The sequence below is a fragment of the Hypanus sabinus genome, chromosome 15, assembly GCF_030144855.1.
Source record: "Hypanus sabinus isolate sHypSab1 chromosome 15, sHypSab1.hap1, whole genome shotgun sequence".
Classification (NCBI taxonomy): domain Eukaryota; kingdom Metazoa; phylum Chordata; class Chondrichthyes; order Myliobatiformes; family Dasyatidae; genus Hypanus; species Hypanus sabinus.
This window is the reverse complement of record NC_082720.1, coordinates 27225996-27251860: the sequence shown is the minus strand read 5'-3', so window position 1 is coordinate 27251860 and position 25865 is coordinate 27225996. Positions and strand designations below refer to the sequence as shown.

General features: G+C 41.4%; 1 protein-coding gene across 3 annotated transcripts in view; it reads left to right on the top strand.

Annotated features, from left to right (window-relative positions):
- Positions 1–4119: 4119 nt before the first annotated feature.
- The window catches only part of ctnna1 (catenin (cadherin-associated protein), alpha 1), a 113582-nt gene continuing 91836 nt past the window's right edge, over positions 4120–25865 (top strand). The window contains exons 1-4 of one of the 3 annotated variants that reach the window (XM_059990138.1): positions 4593–4661; positions 11480–11549; positions 14450–14564; positions 15283–15478. In XM_059990138.1, coding sequence (XP_059846121.1) covers positions 14460–14564; positions 15283–15478 — 301 coding nt within the window. In that variant the 5' untranslated portion in view covers positions 4593–4661; positions 11480–11549; positions 14450–14459. Of the gene's footprint in view, positions 4222–4337; positions 4662–11479; positions 11550–14449; positions 14565–15282; positions 15479–25865 lie in introns of those variants that run through there. The other 2 variants (XM_059990139.1, XM_059990140.1) reach the window with 2 other exon arrangements.

The window sequence follows — 25865 nt, the reverse complement described above, 5'->3', positions numbered from 1 at the left end:
GGGTCTTTATTTAGGGAAGGTGGTTTATGGAGGGTGGGGAGGAGCCAAGTAAAAACTCTAAGTTAAGGCAAATTGTCGTAAGTTTGAAAGGAAATATTTTATCCCAATGATTCAGGTTCACAATGGGTGGTATTAAACAACAAAGCCTACCTACGCACATCACATTGAATCTTACCACTTGTGAATAAGAACTACTACTTTGTTTAGAAGCATAGCCTATTATTGGCATGCACTAATTTTAAAGTGAAGTACAGTAATCTCAAAAATATAATTAGTCACGAAGTTGACTAGATATTTGTATATGGTTATCTTACAATTGTGAATGCCTTAATGTTTTTAAATTATCTGTAGTAACTTCACATGTAATACTCTAATACAGTGGCTGGTACCACTTTAAGAATTGCTTCACGTGAACAGTGCTCAGTACTTTAGAAAGACAGTTGACCTTGCTAAAAGACAGTCTACCTCTAAAGTATGTCATGGTGAGAAAATTTTACCTTGACAAGTTTACACTTGTATCTTATTTAGAAATACAGTACACTTATTGTTGATCAAAGGTAACTCATTTTCTTGGGATTAATCAGCTAGCATTTCTGAGATCAGTAAATTTAAAAACCTTGTCTAATTTGCAAAGCAGTATCAAATGCCAGGTATGATACCTTGATGATGAGGCAACATGTGATATGCGTCAAGAGACTTGAGGTCAGTAATTCAATTAAGAGAGAACATTACAAAATGCAACCAGCTGAGCCACTCGATTTCCCGGAAAGTAATTTGTCTGAAGAATGAGACATTACATGGAAGAGTTCATATTGTAAACTGAGCTGGCCATAGGAGATAAAACTGGAGAAGTTGAAAGTGTTTCATTGGTCACAAGAAGAGGAAATTGTACCATTTAGGCCCTCTTCTGAGACCCAGGAGAATGCATTAGATGCATTAAAGCACATTACAACTTGCCTAGATACAGATGATTGTTACTGGTTCTTTATACTCAAGAGAGGTACAGTACAGAGAAGGTCTCTTAATGCTACTTAACCAACTTAAGATTATTAGCAGGAAATTGGAGGTTTGAAGGATTTGTTGATTATAGGTAGGATCTGGGAATTCATCTTGAAAGGTTACACTGCCAGACAGTCCGTTTTGTACAAGTACTCAAACATGCAGTTACACAAAGCCAGGCAAAAAATAGACGACAGGAGGAAGTGCATTCAGTGAAAAAGGAGACAAACTGCAAATTTGGTAAGTATGCTAATATTGCTCTCATGTATATAGCAATATGAGTAGCTGCAAAAAAAGTCCTTGCTTTATACTAATGACCGCGAGGCTAAGTACAGTTCCAATGTTATGTTTAAGTTTACTGATGACACCACTGTCATTGGCTGGATCAAAGGTGGTGATGAATCAGTATATCGGAGGGAGATTGAAAATCTGGCTGAATGGTGTCACATCATCAACTTCTCCATCAATGTCAGCAAAACCGAAGAGCTGATTATTGACTAAAGAAAGAGGAAATTGGAGGTCCATGAGGCAACTCAACAAAATGTTAATGGTGCGGAGGGTCAACAACTTTTAATTCCTCTGTGTTATCAATGCAGAGGATCTGTCCTGGGTCTGGCATGTAATTGCTATTACAAAGAAGACACAGCAATGCTTCTACTTTCTTAGAAGTTTGCAAAAATTCAGAATGTCATCTAAAACTTTAACAAACTTAAGTAGATGTGCGGTGGAGAATATACTGAGTGGTATGGAACACCATTGCTCTTGAATGGAAAAACCTACAAAAAAGCCTAGTTCAAACCAATAAAAAGTAGCCCAGTCCGTCATGGATAAAGCCCTTCACACCACTGAGAACATCTACAAGAAGCACTGTTGCAGGAAAACAGCATCCATCATCAAAGGACTCCACCATCTAGGTCATGCTCTCTTCTCATTGCTGTTATCAGGGAGGAGGTACAGAAGCCTCAGAACCCACACCATCAGGTTCAGTAATTTCTCCCCAATCAGGCTCTTGAATTAGAGGGGATAACTTCCCTCATCTTCACTCACTCCAATGCTGAACTGAATCCACAATCTATGGGGTCATTTTCAAGAACTCTACAATTCATGTTCTCGATCTTTATTGCTTATCTAGTTTTTAAAAATCTCTTTTTGTATTTAAAGTTTGCTGTCTTTTGCACGTTGGTTGTTTATCTGTCTTTGTTGTGTGTGGTTCTTCATTGACTCTACTGTGTTTCTTTGTACTTATCTGAATGCTCACAAGAAGACGAATATCAGGGTAGTATATGGTGACATGTATGCAATTTGATAATAAATTTACTTTGCATACAGATGGGCAAGTCGGGGGGGGAATGTGTACAATGTCTTAAAAATCATTAAAACAGGGCAGAACAATGGCAAGATTATTTTGATATTGTAAATATAATTGATGACAGCATGAGCATCTGATAAAGAAATGTTTGGGTAAAGCATGATGTGAATGAGATGAGACATGTAGGGAAGCAGTCATGGTCAGAATCAGAATACCATTTTAAATACAAAGTAGCTGGCTTCAAAGGTGATAATTCTGAGTAAAGAATCCCAACAGCCATGATGTTGGTGCAAATCAACCAGATTTGGGAGCAGCAAGTGATTCTCCCTAATGTCATCCATACTAAGGCAGTACAATTAAAAAGAGACAAGTGCTCTCAATGTTTGGGAGATATTTTCTGAAGGAGATGAGCCCAAAGAATTAAGAAGTGATGTGTATTTTGTCCTACCTACATGCATCACAGCTTAGTATGGCAACTGCTCTGCCCAAGAGCAAATCAAATTGGAGTGTTGTGGACACAACTCAAGTCTATCACAAAAACCTATTGCCCTTCCATGGACTACCTACGTTTTCCACAACTTTGGGAAAGCAGCCAGAATAACAAAAGCTTCATCCAACCTGGATATTCTCTGGTCTTTCCCCCCTCCATCAGGGAGAAGGCACAAAAGCTTGAAAACACACAATACCAGGCTAAAGGACAGCTTCTATCTCACTGTTATTAAACTCCTGAATGGTCCTCTTGTACATTAAAGATGAACTTTTGACCTCATGACATACCTCATTATATTCCTTGTACCTTATTATCTTCCTGCATGTCCTCTTCTCTGTAAATGTAACACTACAGCACTCTCTCTCTAGCTGTAACTCTACATTCTGCATTGTTAGTTTTCCCCCTTTGTACTACACTACCTTGATGTAATTATGTTTTGAGATCTCTGGATGGCATGCACAGTTTTTCACTGTATCTCAGTACATGACAGCAATAAACCAATTACAGCAGAAAGATGTCATGCCTACCTTGTAAGTAGAACAGCAGATCAGACTGAAAAGATCACTCAGATCGTTTTGTGAAAAGCAACCACTTTAGTGGCACAATTCTCAGATAAATATGCCGGTGTTTTTCAGCAGTGAAAGCAGAAGTGCAAGTGTAGGTACATCACTGGGAGATTTTGCCAAAATGGAGCACTTTGAGATGGTACATTTATGTAGGAGTATTTTGTTCATTAAAAAGAGGGCAACAAACATATCCTACCATTTGGTTGATCCCACTTTTATAATTATAATGTGGCCAGCTGCTGTGTGTTTTTGCTGAAATAGTGTGAAACTTCCTACAGATCTGTTCGTTTCTGTGAAGAAAGCCAGAGTAGGAAAATGGTGTCTTACAGTAGGCTTTTGTCTAATAAAAGCTTGAATTACCATTTCACAGAATCTTTGTGATAGGGAATGGTACGGAGAGCATCTGAGCACCCCCCCCCCCAACATTAATATACAATTTATGTAATTGAGAGCATTTTGATTACAGTATACAATTTTAAAAACTGTCATACAAAATTAAAGAAACCATTGATTGTGAAAAGTATATTTGAGAAATGTTCCCAGAAAAAAAAACATTATCTTCAGTTTCCTTTCATATAGAATCCAGTTTGGTTTACTGAACACGGGAGCTGGATTATATTGGGAGTACTGCATATCGGAGTTTACAGCACGGGGAATAGTTTGATTAGTTTTACCAATAATTTCCTCTTCTGTCTCACTCTCTCTCAAACGTAGAAAGTCCAGTTTTGACCGGTCAACGACCATAGGCCATGAGGCAAGGGAATGAAAGGTGCAATTTGCTCTTGGTTGTTTATCGCAAGCCATAGAGTGTAAAGTCCAGGATTTAGAAAAAGTCAAAACTGAAGTGGAATTTAACGGTGTGTGTGTGTGGGGGGGAAGGGCTGGAATAGTTGTGTGAAGAAACATCTGGCCGTGGGAGTGTGGCTCCTCTGTGGCCGCGCACACCTGACTCCATGACATAGCTGCTCTGGGTGTGGCGCCGCGATCCACTCCAAGTCTTCCGAGTTCCGCGCTGCCCTCGCCGCTGTGTTCACCCGCGCCCACCTCGCCGTCTCGCCGCCCGAACTCGGGGGAGAAGGAGTGGGGTTCGCCCGCTTTGCCCTGCCCGTTCCGCGTTTCCGACCGCCGCCACTTCTTACTCGGAAGCCGCTCGCAACCGCCCCCCCTCCTCCTCCTCCTCCTCCTCCTCCCTCGTCAGCTCGGCTGCCAAAGTAGAGTCGGGAGAGGAGGAAGATCAGCGGCGAGGAGTTCACCGGGAGCGCTTGGGAAGGGGCGGGCAGCCTGAAACTTGCACCAAGTAAGTGTCGCTGAGGTGGGGGAGTTGGCGCCGCTGGTCGCCGCGGGCACGGGAAAGTTCCGTTTGGAACTCTTCGGAAGTTTAAATGGCCGCCCAGAGGCTCGGGACGCCTCGAGCCCCGCTCCTCGGCTTTGGTTTCAATGAGCCAGAGAGCTTCCTTTTTTTGCGGTCGGGCAGCTGCACAGATTTTAATTTCTCTTCCGCCCGCCTGCTTGTGCGGTGGTTTCGGCAGGAACCCGACCTCCCCGGCTGCCGACGTTAGGCCGCGTCCTCCTTGTTATTGTTGTCGGGACACCGGAGGTGGAGGGGGTCGGGCCTGTCCCTTTCCTCGGCAGGCAACGCCCGCGATCCGGCTGCTTTTCAGCCTCCCCGCACGTAATCCGCACACAAATCTGAAGTCTCTTCCACCCTTCCGTCCCAGAACTATGATTTTAAAGTATTTCTGGAATGACTAAGTGGCTAGCTAGCGCAGAGTTGAAAAAAGTTTTTTTTTCGTGTAGTCTTCTCAGCTTCTTTCAGGGAAAAAAATCAGTCCGAAAACAATCTACTCAGCAAGTACGTCTTTATGTCGTGATAACTGAAAGTTGGAAAAAGTGCGGTGAACTATTTTCTCATTGTTGTGAACCTGTGGGGTCGCATTGTTTGTACTCAGTTGTGTGTGCTATCACCTCATTTACTCCCGGGATTAAAGTTTCCCGAAACTGACATCCATTGTAAAAAGTTCTTGTTTCGGGAAGCCAGTTAAATGCCTAATTTACCATTTCGGCAACTTGCGAGAAGAACTATTTTGAGGAATAGCTATTCTATATTGGAAATAAACTTTCAATTTCACTAGCTTCTATTGGCGTTTTTTAAAATAATTAAATTTGCTTTGAGTCTTAAACATTATAACCTGCGTGGATCATCATAGTTGTACAGCAGTTGTCTGAAAATATAGGAATAAAAGTGCATTGTTTGTGCAGGTAATAATCAACCAGTTGAGGTGGATTCTATGCTATTAGCAGCTTAGTTTGGGGAGTGCTTGTGGGTACAGTTACATTTCTGAATCTTCCTGTACATTGGTATATTAGTTATTTCAAATGTTTTAATGTTGTTTGGTTTGTCTAAGGGTGGGTGATGAAGTTCCATTCGACAAAATGGACATACCTTGACTTGGTAGTAATATAATATCTAGTTGGTGGTCGTTTCTATTTCCACCCCACCCTACCCTTTACTGGAGACAGGTGTATTTGGGTTGACTGGAGGCCTGGAATCTTGTCTGATGAAATGTTTTTTTAGCCTACTCCCGCCCCACTCCCTCATTTATCTGGTGATGTAATGGGCCATATGCTACTTCTGAAACAAGCAGCAGTTTGGGTGTGTCCAATCCAGCAACAAAATGTTCAGGGAAACCTGATGCATACTTGGATCTAATCCGAGAACAGCATTTACCATTGCTTAAAATCTAGCAAGAGTACGAGAGTTCTGGTCACTGTATGATGGAAATAATATGAAAACATTCAAAAATGCACTGGAGGCTAATGAGATTAAGTAGTTTGAAAGTTTTAATTTTGAGGCATGGGGCCAAGACTTGATTTGCTGCCCTTGAAACAAGTTGAGGTGAGATTTAATCAAAACAAAAACGTAAGGATTTGGTAAAGTAAGCAAAAAGGCAGGTATCAGGTAAAAACAATATCAGAAATGTTTGAACAACCCAAAAATGCTGGTGGAACACAGCAGGCCAGGCAGCATCTATAGGAGAAGCACTGTCAACGTTTCGGTCTCAGCCCGAAACATCGACAGTGCTTCTATAGATGCTGCCTGGCCTGCTGTGTTCCACCAACATTTTGTGTGTGTTGTTTGAATTTCCAGCATCTGCAGATTTCCTCGTGTTTGCTCAGAAATGTTTAAATACACTCAACATGGGGGGTGCTTGATCTGACTATTGGAAAAGATTTTCTCAAATGCTGCCCTTCAATACATTGCCAGCATTTTGTATTTCAGATTTCCAGCATCTAGTTTTTTAAATTATTATTTTATGAGATTTAAGATGTTAGTAGAAGGGAGAAAAGGGAAAAATTAATTTATCCAGAAACTAATGGGAGCTTGAAACTTAATGGTTGAAAATACGGCAGAGGCAGAAACCTATGCTTTAGAAAATAGAGGTGGATGACCACTTGTTCTCAGAAACATTCCAAATCATAAGTGGATGGCGGAGTAGTTGAACTAGATTAGCTTTTCCCAGCATTGAAATACATGGCCTATTCCTGTTCCGTAAGTTTATTTTTGTGGGCTATATTTTATCATTTAATCAATAAAGGGGGTAATAAGCATCTACAATTGGTTACTCATTAATGTTTGTGGTACATTCTCTGCATATCTTGTTCCTTGTCTATTTGGTCAATATATTTCAAGTACTTAATTGTCCTGTAATTTTGAAGGCAGTTATGAAAAGAAAATTTCTTCTATATTGGTAACACATAAAATTACAGAATATTAATTTCTGCTCAAGATGGTACTGAGCTGTGGTCTCTGTCGAGGCCATGGCTGAGACTTTATTTTTGAGTTCATTGGTATGATTTTGGGGACGAAGGTAGATGTTAGGTGTCAGAGTAGGGATTAGGAACAGTTATTTGGGGGAAGTTAGTGATCAAGGACTCTGGTCCACGGACGAAGGCCACTAAGGATGAGACCTATAGGACGACGAGTCAGTGAGCCCAGAATGTGAGGCATGATGTTCAAGGCCCTATCGCCAGTGAGTGCTGGGGTCAATATTGAAGGGTGAAGACTGAAGTCTGCTATTTAGGAAGCTAAGGTCCAAAGGCAGAATCCCTGGGTCTGCGGGGCTGCAAATCCAATACTGAAGTTGGTGGCCTGATGTCTGCAAGTGCATAGGTCCACTGGGGGGTCCTGGGGTTAGCAGCCTGGCTGTCCGTGGGATAGAGGAAGGAGGCATGTCTTACTGTTGCTTGTTCTACTGAACAAGGTGGGCATGTAAAGTTAGCACCAAAATGTGTGCCGATACTTGTGGGCTACTCCCAGCACATCCTTGAGTTGTATTTGTTGGTAATTGAAAGGGCACATTGAAACAGAGTGAAATGAGTATGTGATAAATATATAAATGAATATGAATCTAACAGAGTATTAAAGAAGTTAAATATTTATAAATAAAATATGGCACATTTAGTGGTTAAAAAAGAATGTTAGTTTTTGCAGCAAGGGCTTGTTACATTAAATCTTGCCATCTATTGATGGGTAAATTTGAGAACGAGCCTGGATGTGCAAGTCATAGTGTAGGTCAAGCTGGTTCATGCTGACCAATTTAATCCTTTTTGCCATGAGTTTGGCCTACAATTTTGTAAACTTTTTCATGTACCTGTCGAACTGTCTTAGACCGTAAAACATACGAGCAGAAGTTAGCCAACTGACCCATCGTGTCTACTCCATCAATTATCTCTCTCAACCCCAATTTCCCTGCTTTCTCCTCATATCTTTGACTCTCACACTAATCAATCTATCAGCCTGTGCTTTAAATAGACCAGTGACTTGGCTACCATAGCCACTTGTGGCAATGAATTCCACAAATTCATCATCCTCTGGCTAAAAATTCCTCCTCAATTCTGTTCTAAGGGAATGCTCTTCTATTTTGAGGCTGTGCCCTAATGTCCTTAACTCAACCTCTCCACATCGACTCTATCCAGACCTTTCAATATTCGATAGATTTTGATTTCCACCCCCCCCCCATTCTTCTAAACACCTGTAAGTATAGGCCCACAGCCATCAAATGTTCATCATACATTAACTCTTTCATTCCTGCAATATCTTCTGGAAGCACTCCAAATGCCAGCATATCCCTTCTAAGATAAGGGGCCCAAAACTGCTCTCAATATTCAGTGCAGCCTGATCAATGCCGTATAATGTCTCAGCATTACATCCTTGTTTTTGTATTCTAGTCTTGAAATTAATGCTAAGATTGTATTTTCCTTCCTTACCACCTACTCAATCTGCAAGTTAACCGTTAATGAATCCTGCATGAGGAATTCCAGATCCCTTAGCCCCTGTGATTTTTTCATTTTCTCCCATCTGCAAAATAATCCACATCTTTAATCTTTCTGCCAAAGTGCATGACCATGTACCTCCCTACAGTATATTCCATCTGCTGCTGCTTTGCTCATTCCTCAAATCTGTGTAAGTCCTTCTGCAGATATCATGCATCCTTAACACTACTTGCCCTTTCCTCTTTCTTCATATCATCTGCAAACTTGGCCACAAAGCTATTAATTCCTTCATCCATCATTGACGTACAACATGAAAAGAAGTGGTCCCAACACGGACTCCTGCAGCACACCACTAATCACTGACAGACAGCCAGAAAAGGGCCCATTTATTTCCACTCTTTGCTTACTACCAGTCAGCCAATCTTATATCTATCTAGTGCCTTTGTTATAATATTGTGGGCTCCTGTTTTGTTAAGCAGCCGCCAATAGAGCATCTTTTCAAAAGCCTTCTGAAAATCCAAATAAACAACATCCCCACTGACTCTCCCTTTGCCTATCCTGCCTGTAATATTCTCAAAGAATTTCAACAGATTTGTCAGGCAAAATTTCCCCTTTAGAAAACCATGCTGACTTTGGCCTATTTTATCATGTGTCTCCAGGTACCCCCAAACTACATCCTTAAAGATAGATTTCAACATCTTTCCAACCAGTGAAGTCAGGCTAACTGGCCTATGATTTCCTGCTTTTTGACTTCCTCCCTTCTTAATGAGTGAAGTAACATTTGCAATTTTCCAATCTCTGGAACCATTCCAGAACCTAGTGATTCATGAAAGATCCCTACTAATGGATCCACAATCTCTTCAGCTATGTCCTTTAGAACCTTAAGGTGCAGTCCATCCGGTACAGGTGACATATCTACCTTCAGACTTCTCAGCTTCTGAAGCACCTTCATAGTAAAGTGATTACACACACTTCTGCACCAACACTCATTTCTGGTGTACTGCTGGAGTCTTCAACAGTGAAGACTAGTGCAAAATACTTAGCGTTCATCTGCTGTTTCTTTGTCAGCTCAAATTTAAGTTTAATTGTCATTCAAACATAACCAAACAGATCAGTGTTACTCTGGGGTCAAGTCACACACAGCACAAGGCACATATATCACATATAAGGGGCAACATTGACTGTAGTTTGGACACCATTTTCCCCTGGCAGTTTGGTGCACGCTGACTCCAATGCCTCTCTTCTGGGTGGCTGTAAACTACGACCAAGGCCATCAGCGTCCCTGCCATCCACAAATAAATCAGTGAATCAGACTTGCTGCATTCCATATTAAGAATGTCCAACAGAGTCTCGCAACCACCAGAAAAGCGAATAAGACGATCACTGACTGTTAGATTACACATCGCCTTTGTGCACCGACTCCTTGGATGCCTTTCTGAAGCAGGCAGTAGCACGATCCAACCAAGTCCAGCTCCTTCAGTTTTTCTGCCAATGAGCAATTTGCTGATGTGGTATACCTGTAGTACTGAACTTAAAAGTCCAGCACAGTCTAATGATCACAAAAAGTATGTTTAAAAAATACAATAGTGCCTTTTGGTTGGCCCCTGCGACTAAGTACACTGCCAAAAAACTACTACCTGACTACTGTTTATTCAGCATCTTTTTCCAGTAGTTTGATATGCACTCTTGCATCTCTTTTAGTCTCTTATGTATCTGAGAAAAACCTTTGGTGAGCTTACCTTCATATTTCATCTTTTCTCTCCTTGTTGCATTAGCAGTTGCCTGTGTATTCATTTCCATAGATGCTGCTCGATCTGTTGAGTTCCTCCAGCATTTTGTGTGTGTTGCTCTGGATTTCTAGCATCCACCCTTTAGAATGCCTTTTCTTTGGGATGAACTGATCCTTCACCTTACGATTACTCCCAGAAACTCCAGCCATTGCTGTTCTGCTGTAATCCCTGCTAGTGTCTCCTTCTCTTCAACTTTGGCCAGGTACTCTCTCATGCCTCTTAATACCCTTTACTCTATTTTAATACTGATACATCTGATTTTAGCTTTTCCCTGTTAAACTGCAGAGTGAATTTTATCATATTATGGTGACTGCCTTCTCAGGATTTCTTTACTTTAAGCTTGCTCCTTAATCAAATTTGGTTCACTAGAGAGCACTTAATCCAGAATAGCCTTTTCCCTAGTGAGCTCAACCATAAGCTGCTCTAGAAAGCCAGCTCATAGGCATACTTCAAATTCCTTCTCTTGGGATTCAGCATCAATGTGATTTTTTTTCCCCAATCTACCTGCATATTGAAATCCCCCATGACTTTTCTTTTGTTGCCATTTATACATGCCTTTTATATCTCCCATTATCATTTGTACCCTACATCCTGGCTACTGTTCAGAGGCCTGTTTATAACTCCCATCAGGATCTTTGTTACCCTTGCATTTTTTTTCACTCCACCCACAAGAATTGTGCGTCTTCTGATCCTATGTCACCTTCTAATGATTTGATTTCAATTTTTGCCAACAGAGCCTGCTGTTTACATTTCTGTTACTCACTTATGTTTGTTGTTACCTCAACTGACTTCTCATTTTTTTTTCCAGTCCTGATGAAGGGTCTTATCTTGAAACATCAATTGTTTATTCTTTTTTTGTAGATGCTGCCTGGCTAACTGAGTTGCTGCAGTATTTTGCAGGTTTGGTAGATTATGTTAAGGAAATTGATGCTATCTAATTGGCTGTTGTGCTATTTCTCAACCACTTTGTTCCCACCAAATTGCTGATTGCACAGCATCCCTCTGAGGCACAATGGTAGTTCAGGTTGTAAACAATTTCCTCTTTTTCCAGGCATTATAATCAAGTTTGCAAAGTCACAGCTGTCATCTTTGTTGGGACATACTTGGTTCAGTCGTACTTGGTATGTTCAATAATAGGTTTACTTTGTGCCCCTGTTTATCTTGTCTTTAAGACATGAAAGATTGCAAGCACTATAATCTGGAGTTCCAGATAAAGAAATATTTACCACTACCTCCCCACTTTCTGGTAATGATGGAGTTCTTTTCCAGTGTCTAATCTTACAGTTTGTAATTCTCTTTGTTTAAATTGGGGAACACGCCTTATGAGAATAGACGGTAGGTGCAGAAGTAGACCATTCGGCCCTTCGAGCCTGCACCGCCATTTTGAGATCATGGCTGATCAACTACTATCAATACCCAGTTCCTGCCTTGTCCCCATATCCCTTGATTCGGATACCTATCTAGCTCCTTCTTGAAAGCAACCAGAGAATTGGCCTCCACTACCTTCCGAGGCAGTGCATTCCAGACCCCCACAACTCTCTTGTAGAAGAAGTTTTTCCTTAACTCTGTCCTAAATGTCTCAAACCATGCCCTCTGGTATTGGAGTCTCCCAGCATCTGGAACATAATTCCCTTGTCCAATCCCTTAATAATCTTATATGCTTCAATCAGATCCCCTCTCAATTCTAGCATATACAAGCCCAGTCTCTCTAACCTCTCTGCGTAAGACAGTCCAGACATCCCAGGAATTAACCTCGTGAATCTACGCTGCACTTCCTCTACAGCCTTCCTTAACCCTGGAGACCAAAACTGTACACAATACTCCAGGTGTGGTCTCACCAGGGCTCTGTACAAATGCAAGAGGATTTCCTTGCTCTTGTACTCAATTCCCTTTGTAATAAAGGCCAACATTCCATTACCCTTCTTCACTGCCTGCTGCACTTGCTCATTCACCTTCAGTGACTGATGAACAAGGACTCCTAGATCTCTTTGTATTTCTCCCTTACCTAACTCTACACTGTTCAGATAATAATCTGCCTTCCTGTTCTTACTCCCAAAGCGGATAACCTCACACTTATTCACATTAAACGTCATCTGCCAAGTATCTGCCCACTCACCCAGCCTATCCAAGTCACCCTGAATTCTCCTAACATCTTCATCACATGTCACACTGCCACCCAGCTTAGTATCATCAGCAAATTTGCTGATGTTATTTTCAATGCCTTCATCCAAATCGTTGACATAAATTGTAAACAGCTGTGGTCCCAATACCGAGCCCTGTGGCACCCCACTAGACACTAGGTTGAGTGAACTCGGCCTTTTCTCCTTGGAGTGATGGGGGATGAGTGGTGACTTGATAGAGGCATACAAGATGATGAAAGGCATTGATTGTGTGGATAGTCAGTCTTTTTCCCAGGGTTGAAATGGCTAGCACGAGAGGGCATAGTTTTAAGGTTTTAAGAAGTAGGTACAGAGGAGATGTCAGGGGTAAGTTTTTTATGCAGAGAGTGGTGAGTGTGTGGAATGGGCTGCCGGCAATGGTGGTGGAGGCGGTTACAATAGGGTCTTTTAAGAGTCTCCTAGATAGGTACATGGAGTTTAGAAAAATAGAGGGTTATGGGTAAGCTTAGGTAATTTCTAAGGTAAGGTCATGTTCAACACAGCTTTGTGGGCGGAAGGGCCTGTATTGGGCTCTAGAATTTCTATGTTGCTTCAAAGGTTTTAAGTGTTGGTAGAATGGCAAATTTAAGCATTCTGCTACAAACACTACCTAATAGTCATTAAGCATGTTTTTTTTAAATCTTAGCTATTGTAGATCTTCACAGCCTCCCAGCTGCCTTTCTGTCCATTTTGTAACCGATCTGTCCATTTTCACCTTTATTATATTGTTTTGTTGAGCTCTCACCTTTTCTCTCCTTGTTGCATTTGCAGTTGCCTGTGTATTCATTTCCATAGATGCTGCTCGACCTGCTGAGTTCCTCCAGCATTTTGGCAGAGGTCTCCAGGGGTAAAAATGAGGAAATGGGAAGAAAACCTTTCCCTGTTTGTGTTTGAATAGGGAAGAGTGAAATTAGTCGAAGACAGAGCTTCTTGGCTGGGAATAGAGCACTGGGTTGAAGAAGAATGCTGTGATCAGCATTAATAGCTGCAGATATCAAGAATTATGAAGAGGAATGGCTGTGGTTAGATCTTTGTGGTATCATAGCTGATATAGAAGCCTTGAAAGGTTTTAATATAGTGACCTTGGTAAAAGAGCATTGGAAATGGTTATGTTTGCTATGTAGGTATGTTGTTGGTATTTTTTTTGGCGATATCTAATCACTTGACCTTACAGTTACATGCATCCACTTGTTCAGCATTTTTTGGCAGGGCTGTTGACCTACTACTTGTATTCCATAATTGGGATGTTTAAAAAAAAGAATTTAAGTGCAGTTATCCAGAATATTTGTTGGTATTTCACAGTAAAATGCTACTGTAAAATGCTAAAAACAAAGATCATAATATTGTGCTACTTCAGATATTTTAAAATATTCATATGGCTTGTCTAGCATAGTTATATTTACTGCAGATTTGATCATCAGTAAAACTGATGATTTGCTATCTGATTGCTGAACCATTAGGATTTCTAAACATCTGATTCCTTGAGCCCTCTTTCCTTCTGCTACCTCTAAACTCACTGGGTTCCCCGGAAAATGTTGTTATACCACTGTCTAACATATAAAAGAAAAGTGAATTAGAAGTTTAGAGGATGCTGGATCACTGGATGCTAAATACACTGTATTTAGCAAATTGCTAGAGAGTATAAAGTGCATAAGTAATCTTAAACTTACATTACCATCTTTTTGCTCTGCACCACTCATTTTGTTTTAGTCTCCAAAATATTAATGTTTGTTTTTGTACCTTTGCAGTTGTGCCATTGTTCTTGTGGTATGAATGCACAGTTAATTTCTAATCGAAAACATTACAGCTTTAACTGATTCCTTCAAGTTTTAAGTTTTGCATGTTGAATTTTGATCTGATAGGCAAGGAAGCATGACAACTATAAACACTCAGAACATTAATTTCAAATGGGATCCGAAAAATCTGGAAATAAGGACGCTGGCAGTGGAGCGTTTATTGGAACCTTTGGTCACACAGGTAAGTGACTCTGGAAAGGACAAATAAATCTTTAAATTGGTCATTTAATTGTGTGGGGGGAGTTTGGTTATGTAAATTGAAATGGTATGTTAAAATTATGCTAACCATTTGGCATTTGTTACTCTCCATGCCTTGTGCATTGGGTGGCAACCTTGCCATTTCTTTAGCATTTGTTTTTTACAAGACCGAATTGTTAGCTTGGAAGCTCAGTCCAGCATGCGTGGAAAGGTGCATTGGAGCCTGTAGGATTCAAACTTGGGATCACTTGCCTCGAAGTCCAGTGCGGCAGTAGTAATTCTAAAGGTTTTGGCTTGTAGATCTTCCTTTGCTGACATCACATAAAGAAGTTGGGAGTCTTTCATTTCATTAATTTGTTCAATCGTAGAACCATAGAACATTACAGCACAGAAACAGGCCTTTTGGCCAGTTTGGCTGTGCTGAACCATTTTTCTGCCTAGTCCCACTGACCTGCACCTGGCTCATATCCCTCCATGCATCTCTCATCCATGTACCTGTCAATCCTTCTAAATTTGAATTTTCTGTTCCCACATGCTGGCTTTTTTGCATGACACCTCTCTTTGCTGTAACCATACACTGCCAATTGCTGCTACAACTCAGACTTTTTAAAGATATCATCAATTCTGTATGAATGTGAGTTCTGTCAAAAGATCTTTCAACGTCTGTCAGGGTCTTAAGATGAAAAAAAAATATTTTTCAGGTGACTACCTTGGTTAATACTAGCAACAGGGGACCATCTAACAAAAAGAAAGGGCGTTCTAAGAAAGCACATGTTTTGGCTGCCTCTGTGGAACAGGCCACACAGAACTTCTTGGAGAAGGGTGAGAAAATTGCTCATGAGAGCCAATACCTGAAGGAAGAACTGACTGCAGCTGTGGAAGATGTACGCAAGCAAGGTATGTGTAACTAGCTCATACAAGAAAATTGTAGTTCGGGCATAATACCTGTACAGTATGAAACCACCTTAGCCAAGCCTCATTTCTCTTAACACTAGCATTGTATTCATCCAGTTTTACAATTCTGTTAGTGCATAGTCCTCAGTTGGGTTGAGGAAAACATATCCACTTGGTACATCGCCTAAACAGCTTAAATTTCCATATTACTGTTCTTCACCTCTTATGATCCTTCTCTGAGGATTGTCATCTTATTGTGGTGGAGAGGCTTGTGAGTTCCTGAGACCCCGAGAGCGATGCCGCCAGGAGATTAGCTTCTGCTAGGGTCACCTATCGCAGTAAGGTCAATGGAGAGGTTCCAGACAAAGGGCAATCAAATCGTGACCCCAAAGTTGGAGCTGGTGGGAGATCATAACAGCAGTGAAGGATCTCCAGTCATCTTGCACCTCACGCCACTAGACCTTAACCCTGATCTGCCAAGGCTGCCCATGCATCAGTCTCCCCAGTTAAACAAAGTCATGCATAGGTGTTCTCCATTAAGGGAATCCACACGAACATCTTGGATTAAGTCATTTGGTGATCAGTAAGTGGCAAAGGGGGCAGAATTATGAGATCTGGAAGCCCTAAGTTACCAGCTGGGATATTAGGCAATGGGTGTTTGATTCATTTGCTGGGCTCTTATACTGAGGCAGAAAGAGCACTTCAACAGCTGCACTCACAACTGAGCAGCCCTATTCAGGGATCACTCTGTTCACCCTACTTGGGGAAGGGCCTGAGAAAGAAACGTGACCTTTGGAGGCTGGAATGTGCACACTCTGATAGCACAACTGGTTATCAACCAGAGTGGAAAGCTCTGATCATCACCAGAGAACTGAGGAAATGCCAGATTGACCTTGCTACTTATTTTGAAACTCTTCTGGCAGATGAAGGGCAACTGAGAAGGGAGAAAGGTTGGTTACACCTTCTCCTGGAAAGGAAAGGCAGTTGATGAGCCCAGGATCTGTGGTGTTGGGTTTGTAATAAAGAACTAGCTTATCAGTCTACTTTCTGAACATGGTGATCAGTGAACATCTCATGACTATCAGTTTGGTGCTTGCCAGTAACCAGATGGTAACTGTTGTGAGTGCTTATACATCAAGTCTGGGGGTAATGTCAGAGAAATATATACAATATACATCCTGAAATGCTTTTTCTTAACAACCATCCACGAAAACAGAGAAATGCCTCAAAGAATGAACGACAGTTAAATGTTAGAAACCCAAAGTCTCTCCCAGCTCCCCCTACCACGTGTTAGTGGTAGCAAGCAACAGTCCCTCCTCCTGACACTATCAAAAAAGAGCATCAGCACCCTCCACCAAGCTCTCAAGTGTGAGCAAGGCAATAGCAAAGACACAGACTTGCAGTTACCTCAAAGACGTCACGTTTCACCCTGTATTCAATATACCATAGGCTCGCTCTCTCCCTAATAACTAAGTAAAAGAGGTGTCTCCATTTTCACAGTGAGCAGGGAGACATAACAAACAACTCACTGGTTTACGATGATAAAAGTCTGCCATGTTGCTTTTTTCGAGCTCTATGCCCAAGGATCACGTGATTTTTGGGCACATAGCCGCAGATAATTGGCTCAGGGATCAACCACTGCCTAAGTAGTACTAGTGGAGCTTATGCAAGATTAATGAAAAGAGTCTTTGAAAATCGTAAGCTATAGGTCCAAACAAAACTTTTGGTCTATGGAACAGTTGTTCTTCCTATATTACCCTATGGAGCTGAATCATGAACCACATAGAGAAGAGTCATGAAAACTCTAGAATAATACCACTAAAGAACCTTGCAAAAGATTTTGAAGAGAGGTGGATGGACAGATACTCTAACACCATCTTACTGGAGGATGCCAACATGAACAGCATTTTTACTATGATAAAGCAATACCAACTTCGATGTATAGGTCATGTCATCCAGATGCTGAACTCTTGTCTCCCCAGATGGATCATTTACTCTCATTTGCAGGAAGATCAGTAACCCACTGGTAGGCTAATGAAATGCTTCAAAGATAAGATCAAAATCAGGGAGTGAACAACCAGGGGACCCAATACTAACCAGAGCCATCACTTGTGCATAGCCACACTGCACCAGAATATGTCGATCCAGATCAGCCAATGCAACCACCTGACAATTCATCATTAGACAACCCCTTAGGAGAGCTACTTGGTTTGAGTGATCGTTACAACATAATTGGGGAAATAGCCAGAATTCTGATCAAAAGTAGGTTGTCTGTGCTTTATTCTGACTTGGTTATTTATTGCTCAGGTTGCTCCTGGTTATTTATTGCTCAGGTTGAATCCACTTGTAAATAGATTGCCCTGAATTATAGCGAAGGCAAAGTATGATTTATTATCAGATTGTATACATGTCACCGTATGCAACCCTGAGATTCTTTATCTGCAGGCATACTTAGCAAATCTATAGAACAGTGACTATAAACAAGATCAATGGGCAACAAACTGGGCAAAATTGGATGTAAGTAAATAGCAATAAATAATAAGCGTGAAATAATAAGATAGTCCTTAAATGAGTATAGTTTATCCCCTTTTGTTCAAAAGTCTGATGGCTGAGGGGTAACAAGTAGAGATGCTGTCCTGCTTTCTTTGCAGTTATATTTTTATGATGGATCCAGGACAGGTTCTCTGAGATAGTAGCACCCGGGACATTAAATTATTGACTCTCTCCACTGATGATTATTGGCTCCTGGACCTATGGTTTCCTTCTCTTGAAGTCTATAATCAGTCCCTTGGTCTTATTGAGTGAGAAGTTGTTGTTGTTACACCTGTTACGAAATTCCCATAACTGGATCACTTACCAGCAAAGATAGAGAGAGGTCCGTTGAAGTCTGATGGTACTATTTTTAAAAGTCTTTATTTATAAAGGGGCACAAAATAAGATTAATCCAGACATTCAGATAATATACGTCGTCAGTACTCAATCTAAAAACGCGGGTATAATAATAATCATCAATTAAGCAATAGTTCTATCGTTTGTCTAGGGGATATTGTATTGTCCGATGGAAAGATAAAAGTCACTGTCCTTTCAAGCTGCAGCTCTTTGGGTTTAAGAGAGAGACGGTTTGAAACTTGCCCGGGTCTTTTATGAGGCCAGTCCGTTGAGTCGGGGGGAGTTGGTTCCCCGTTGTTAGTTCCAAGTCGTTTTCCGTGGTACCAGCCACCAGCTCCCAGACAAGGGAATCGAACGCACGTGGCTTCCTTCAAATGGCTACCCGCTATTACGGGATCGCTAGCGTTTCTTCTGGTGCGTCTGAAGGGGTTGTTCCCCCAGACCCTCTTTTATACTTCCTCACGGGGTCTCAGATGTCAATCAGGTTGGGATGATGCAATCCTTCTCTCAACCAGCCCACTTTGCCTGAGGGCCTGCACGTAGCATAGTCCCCAATCCACAAACGTTGTCTCCAGGAGACAATGGCCATGTCTCTCTCTCTCATTTCCTGGGTCCTCCGATCCAACCCAATAATGCTCTTGCGATTCTCACAAAGGAGGGGGCTACCCCGCACCCTTCGGCCCCTCAGAGCTGTGGTACACTCATAACACACCACTCAGCCAAAGTTTCAATCTCACTCCTGTATACTGATTCATCACCACCTTTGATGTAGCTCAACAGTGGTATTATCAGCAAACTTGTATATAGAGTTGGAGCTGTACTTAGCCACTCAGTTATAGTTCTAAAGGGAGTAGAGCAGGGGCTAAATATACATCCCTGTGGTGTTTCTGTGCTGATGGAGATTGTGGTGGTGTTGTTTTTGCCAATCTGGACAGACTGGGGTCTACAGGCGAGGAAATTCAGGATCCAATTGCACAACGGGGTATTGAGGCCCAGGTCTTAGAGTTTACTGGTAAGTTTTGAGGGGATGATGGTGTTAAATGCTGAGCCGTAATCAATTAAGAGCATCCTGATGTATGCATCTTTGCTGTCTAGATGTTGTGTGAAGAGCCAACGAGATAGTATCTGCTGTAGACCTGTTGCTTCAGTAGGCGAATTGGAGTGGATCCAAGTTGTTATTCAGCCAGGAGCTGATAGGCTTCAACACCAGCTTCTCAAAACACTTCATCGCTGTGAATCTAAGTGCCACTGGGCAGTAGTCATTTAGACAGGTTACCATGCTCTTCTTGGGCACTGGTACTATTGAAGTAGGTGGGTGCCTTACAGTGCTAGAGCGAGTGGTTGGAGTTATCTGTGAGTACACCAGTAAATTGGTCAGCACAAGTACTCTGTCTGGACCAGATGCTTTCCTTAGATTCACTCTTGAAGGCAGCCTGCGTGTCATCTTCAGGTACTGAGACCAAAGAATCATGGGAGATATCAGGGTGCACATTGGTTCCTCCCTGTTCTGCTGACCAAATTGAGCATGGAAGGCATTGATCTCCTCTGGAAGTGAAGCTCTACTATTCCCTATGTTGCAAGATTTAACTGTGTGGGATTCAAACCCTGCCACAGCTGTCGAGCATTTCTCAATTCCAATCTATTCTGGAATCTCCAATTCACCTGTGAGATGGCTTTCCAGAGATCATACCTGCATCTCTTGTAGCATTCTTGATCTCTAGACTTGAATACCTCTGGTCTGGCTCTCAGCAGGTTCTGGAGTCCATTGTTCATTCAGGACATCTTATTGGGGAAACCCTGAACAATTTTGTGGGGATGCACTCATCCACAGCTATTTTATTAAAGTCTGTAACAGCCCTGGTTTAGTCATTCAGATCCTCAGATGTGTTCTTGAACACAGCCCAGTCCACTGAGTCAGGCAATCTTCCTTAGCCTCTTGCGACCACCTCTTAGTTGTCTTGATCTCTGGTGCCTTGCTTTTTAGGTTCTGTATGTATGCAGGTAGTGGGAGTGCAGTCAAATGTTCCGACTTGCCAAAATGTGATCTTGGGAAGCAACAATAGGCATTTCTTATGGTAGTGCAGCAGTGGTCTTGTATGGTGGGACCTCTGGTGCAACAGGTTACATGCTGGTGATAATTGGGTAGGGTTTTCTTCAAACAGACCAGGTTAAAGTGCTGATTATAATTTGAAATGTGCTGGTATGGGCTATTTCTTGTTTACAGACAGCATTGTGCAGTTTTGCGAGTGCTTGCTTAGAATTGGCCACTGGTGGTATGTAAACTGATGTCAGGATCATGGATGAGAACTCCTGAGGCAAATAGAATGGTCTACATCAGTTGTTCTGGGCAGATGGGGCTTGTTAGCCACGGATAGTAGCTCATCTAGGAGGGGGAAAACTCCAATTTCAAACCTTCACTGCCTTGCGGCTATACCTGCTCACGGGAAAGGCTTCGGGAGTAAACCCCGAGGGAAAAATCTGGAGCCGGAGTCCCGAAGGCGGCTGACTGCTGTACCCAGCACCGGTACAACAATGCCTGAGATGCTGGCACCAAACTATCAATTTTTGTCGTTCCTTTGGACCTATCGTCAGCATGGGGGGGGGGGGGGGTACCCCAACAGATGGATCTCCATATCAACTCTGCCCTGGAGAGGCCACTGCGGCTTTGACCAGAGGTGCAGTATCAATGGTCGACCACGACACCCCCCCCCCCCCCCAAAAGGGGTGGTTACATGTCCTAAGGGGGCATTAGGGGAAAAAGAAGCTGTTGGGTGGTGGTCCAGATTCTTTTGGGGGGGGTAGGGGCAGGCTGCGAGCAGCACCCTTTCTTGAGGCACAAGACGTAACTGCCTGTGTCAACTGTCTGCTATGACCAGCATTTCAAGTTTGTGTTAATTTTTTATTTTAATTTAGCCCTGTTAATGATGCATTAATATGTACGGCACAATCCCTATGAGTCTTAAGGTGGTGAAGCCTAGAATTCTAATCCTGCTAAGAAACAGAAAATATTGAGGAGAAAAAGGAACATGATTTCCTGTGTAACAAATGGAGCACTATACAGTCAGTCCTCCTTATCCGCGAATTCACCCAACCCCGGATTACAAAAACCCGGAAGTGCTCTTTCAGCACTTCTTGTTCAAGCAAATACAGACTTTTTTCCTTATCATTATTCCCTAAGCAACACAGTATAACAACTATTTTACATAGCATTTACATTGTATTAGGTATTATAGGTATTCTGGAGATGATTTAAAGTATACGGGAGGATGTGCATGGGTTATCGTGGATTAGGATCGAAAAACTAGTTCTCTTACCAAGTAAGTTGGAACAGGTACATCCAGTATTATTAAGCGTCAGTTAGTTAAGCGTTTGTCTTAGTATATAGTATATATTTTACCTTTCTATGCATATAAAACACTTAAGAATGTATGTTTCGGTGCCGGGCTCGGGAACCGTTCCCGAGTGCGAGCCAGTGACAGTCCACTTCCAAGTGTGCTCTCCACCGTGGCGGGTTGATGTGGAGGATTAAAAACTCAAAACCCCAAAACCCAATAATTAAGCCACTGTGTTGCTTAGTAATAATTGTAGCTTTCATCGGGGCAGGGCATTTCTCATTTTATCCTTTAAAATTGTTCCGATCGTTGACCGACGTAGCCTAACGCGTTTCCAATGACTGATGGCGTTTCACCTCTTTCCGATCACTTTATTATTTCCACTTTATTTTCAATCGTGATTATTTTCGTGAACAGAAACACTGCACATTCAGAGAGCAGGTTCTAACGTCCACTGCACTAAGACTGGTTAAATAAGTTCTGGGGTTCCGCAGGGTCCTAAGATCCACCGTATTGAGACAGGTTGAATAGGGGACTTGAGCATCCGCGAATTTTGGTATCCACGAGAGGTCCCAGAATCAATCCCTCACGGATAAGGAGGGCCGACTGTAGTTGACAGGTCGCCATGTTGGTTTTGTGGCATTTATGAAAAAAGAAATTCCAAGTCTCTTTGCAATCCATTGTGTAATTCATCGCCAACATCAGGCAGCCAGAAAACCTCAGCCAGTGACTCCTTACAAGCATAACTCTTGTAATATCTGCTATCAACAAAATTAAAGCTCATCCATTAAATAGAATATTTTGCTAGTTATGTCAAGATAATAATGAGTTTGAATGCTTACTTGCTTGCTTCACACATTGGCTGTCAAAAGTTTGCTGCTTAAAACATTTCTTTGATCTTTTTGACACAATTTTTGCTCAGTTGACGAGAGCTTGGGAAATAAGATTGAACTTCTGCGTGGAGTTGTGATATGGCCGATCTGAATGACAAAATGAACATTCTAAATACAAAACTGAAGGGTGAGAATTTCAGTTTAATCCAGACAAAAAGTGCAGTGTCGACTTTTATCAGAAAATTGGAAATTCATAAGAAAACATTGGAAGAAGAATGTTCTCCCAGTTTCCCTGCTGGAAAATATAGCACTCTCTTTCGCAGATGATGATTTGCAAGAATACAGTTTATACCTGCAGTCACTGAACAAGGATTTTTAGAATTGATTCAAGGAATTGAACGATCTGGAAATTCTGGATTGGGTAATTAACCCATTTCTTTGCAAGGTGGAAGAACAAGAAGAGAGCTTACAACATTTAATTATTGAAATACAGAATGGTGAAGAAGCATAAATGCTTTTCAAAAATGTTGGCTTTTGTGGTATGTGGCTGCATTGTCATGAGAAGCTTCCTGGTCTTTGGAGAAAAGCTAAACTGCTCTTCATTACATTTCCATCCTCCTACGTTATTGAAAGAGGCTCAGTGCAGTGAACCACATACTCAAATAAACAGAAGCTGCTTGGACATGTTACATGTGGGTCTTAAGGCTTTTGCTGTCCTAACTTGAACTCAGTTTATTTCAATTCTTGCTACAAACCATCAAGTTCGAGGATGACATTCATACTGGAGCTGCTGTGCAGCACACAGGTACTATGTAAGCTAGGTTTGAAGACAAACAAAAATTAAAGCAGAATTATTTTTCTTATGTTACCATATGGTAGACATGATCTAACATTGTGGGGGTGCAGGAAAGTATATTGTGCCTAAGAGGGGCATTGGCAGGTATGTAGGTGCTTTAGTGGGGTGTTGGCAAGCATGAAGGTGTTTGGGGGGAGGACATAGAGTTAAAAAAGGTTTGGAAACACTGGTCTACATTTAATCGTTCGTTCTATGTCAGAAGAGCAAGAAGTCGACATAACCCTAATGTCTATGCACCGACGAGAATTGACCAAAAAGTACACCTTTTACCGTACCAGAGTTTGCAGTTTAATCTATTCTGAAAATTGTGCAACCTTCTGGTTGTACCATGGCATCCAGTGTATCTGCATTTAACCATTGAATATGAGATCTGAAGATCATTATTGTAATCCATTGAGGGAAGGAGATCTACATGCTGCAGATTGCAGCAGAAGTCATTCAAAAGGAGTATATTTAAGATGAAAATGGGTACAACTTCCTGCAGTCTGCAGGGTCACTGATGTATGCTAGAGCCATCTTGACATAGGACAACAAAGATTAGCAATAACATGCGTTTCCATAAAGAAGCGGAGGGGGGAAAGGTGGGGCCAGAAATTAGAACAGTGACTAACAAGCAAATGCAGAAATTGGAGTTGCATGGGTACCCGGGAGACCGAGTGTAGGATTCCCTCAAAGTTAACTTGCCTGTTGAATTGGTAGTAAGGAAGGCAAATGCAATGTTAGCATTCATTTCAAGGGGGCTAGAATTTAAAAGCAGGGATGTTATGCTGAGGCTTTATAAGAAATTAGTCAGGCCACACTTGGAATATGTTAAGTAGTTTAGGGTTCCTTTTCTAAGAAAGAATGTGCTGACATTGGAGAGGGCTCAGAGAAGGTTCATAAAAATGATCTTGAGAATGAAGGGGTTCACATGTAGCACCTGATGGCTTTAGGCCTGTGCTTGCTAAAGAAAAATGAGGGACGATCTCATTGAAACCTGTTGAATATTGTAAGGTCTAGATAAAGCAGATATGGAAAAGATGATTCTTGTAATGAGGGAGTCTGGCACCAGAGGGTAAGGACATCACTTTAAAACAGATGAGTATTTCTTTAGCCAGAGGGTGGTGAAACTGGAGTTCATTGTGGAGGCCAAATTATTGGGTATATGTAAATTGGATGTTGAAAGGTTCTTCATTAGTACCTAGCAGAGGTTCCTGGGAGAAGGCGGGTGAATGGGATTGAGGGGCATAATAATCGGCCATGATGTAATGGCAGTGCAGACACAATAAGCTGAATGGTCTAATTCTGCTCCTGTATCTTATGGTTTAAGGCAGTTGGATGATAAGTGGTGAAGAACATGGCTGTTTTTGAAAGACACTGTGTTCAAAAACATTGATGTTTTTGAAAAGTCACTGGGTTCAAAAAAACTAACTGAAAAAGAATAATTTGCAATAATAATATTAATTGAAGCATAATGGTATAATGCTCAATTTGCACAATATATAAATGAGTCTAAAGCAATTTCAAGTTTCTCTGGTCATTTCTGACTAGATACTTTTCCCCATTACATGAATTATTTAATACAACTCACCAGCAGAGTTTTGTTAAGGTATTCTAGCCAGGATATGGGGAGAATTTCCTCTTGTTTATGAAACAATTGTTTGCATTCATCAAATTAAACCAGGCCCGGATTCAATGACCTAGTCAAGACTGATTTTACAAGTCTTTTGTACTGCATAATAAGCAGATTGTTTCAGGTGTACAGTTTAGTAGAAGAAATGGGCATAGGATCATTGTTATGTTGAGTGAGTCTTTTTGCAGTAGGTTCCAATGTGTAAGTGATGTTATCTTACACCACTGTGAAAAGTGGGTGTGGATGTCTTCTGCTTTCCATAAAAGGCAAGATCAAGCTTGTGGAATTTGCAGCTGAGTCATTTCCTTACTGTAGACTTCTACTGACAAATACCCTTTCAGTGTCATTCAAAAAAGATATTGTTCTAATATTCATTAAAGAACATATTTTGATACAATTTTTTCATTGTTTTAAATATTGTGATTAAGCAGTTTTTTATAATTTATTCCTTTACTGTGCTGTATCCTGAGATATATTTATTAAAAGTCATACTTTCCAGTAAAGTTAACAGTTTGCAGTTAAAAGGAAAATATTCCTTTTAAATATGGTGAAATATTTTTAATCATAGCCTTACTTGTGTTTTTATCTTTGTGCTTTTTTAACTCTTTCCACTCCACTCATAATATGCAGTCTATGATGTTGAAATGAAGTTGCATCTGTGAATCAGTGTATAAATATTACAACACAATGCTGGAGGAACTCAGCAAGCCAGCCAGCATATATGGAGGGGAATAAGCAGTTGACATTTCAGGCTAAGACCCTTTATCAGGACTGGAAAAGAAGGGAACAATAGCTGGAAAAGATGGGAGGAGGGGAAAGAAGTAGAAGCTAGCAGTTGATGGGTGGGCCAAGTGAGGGTGAAGGTTCA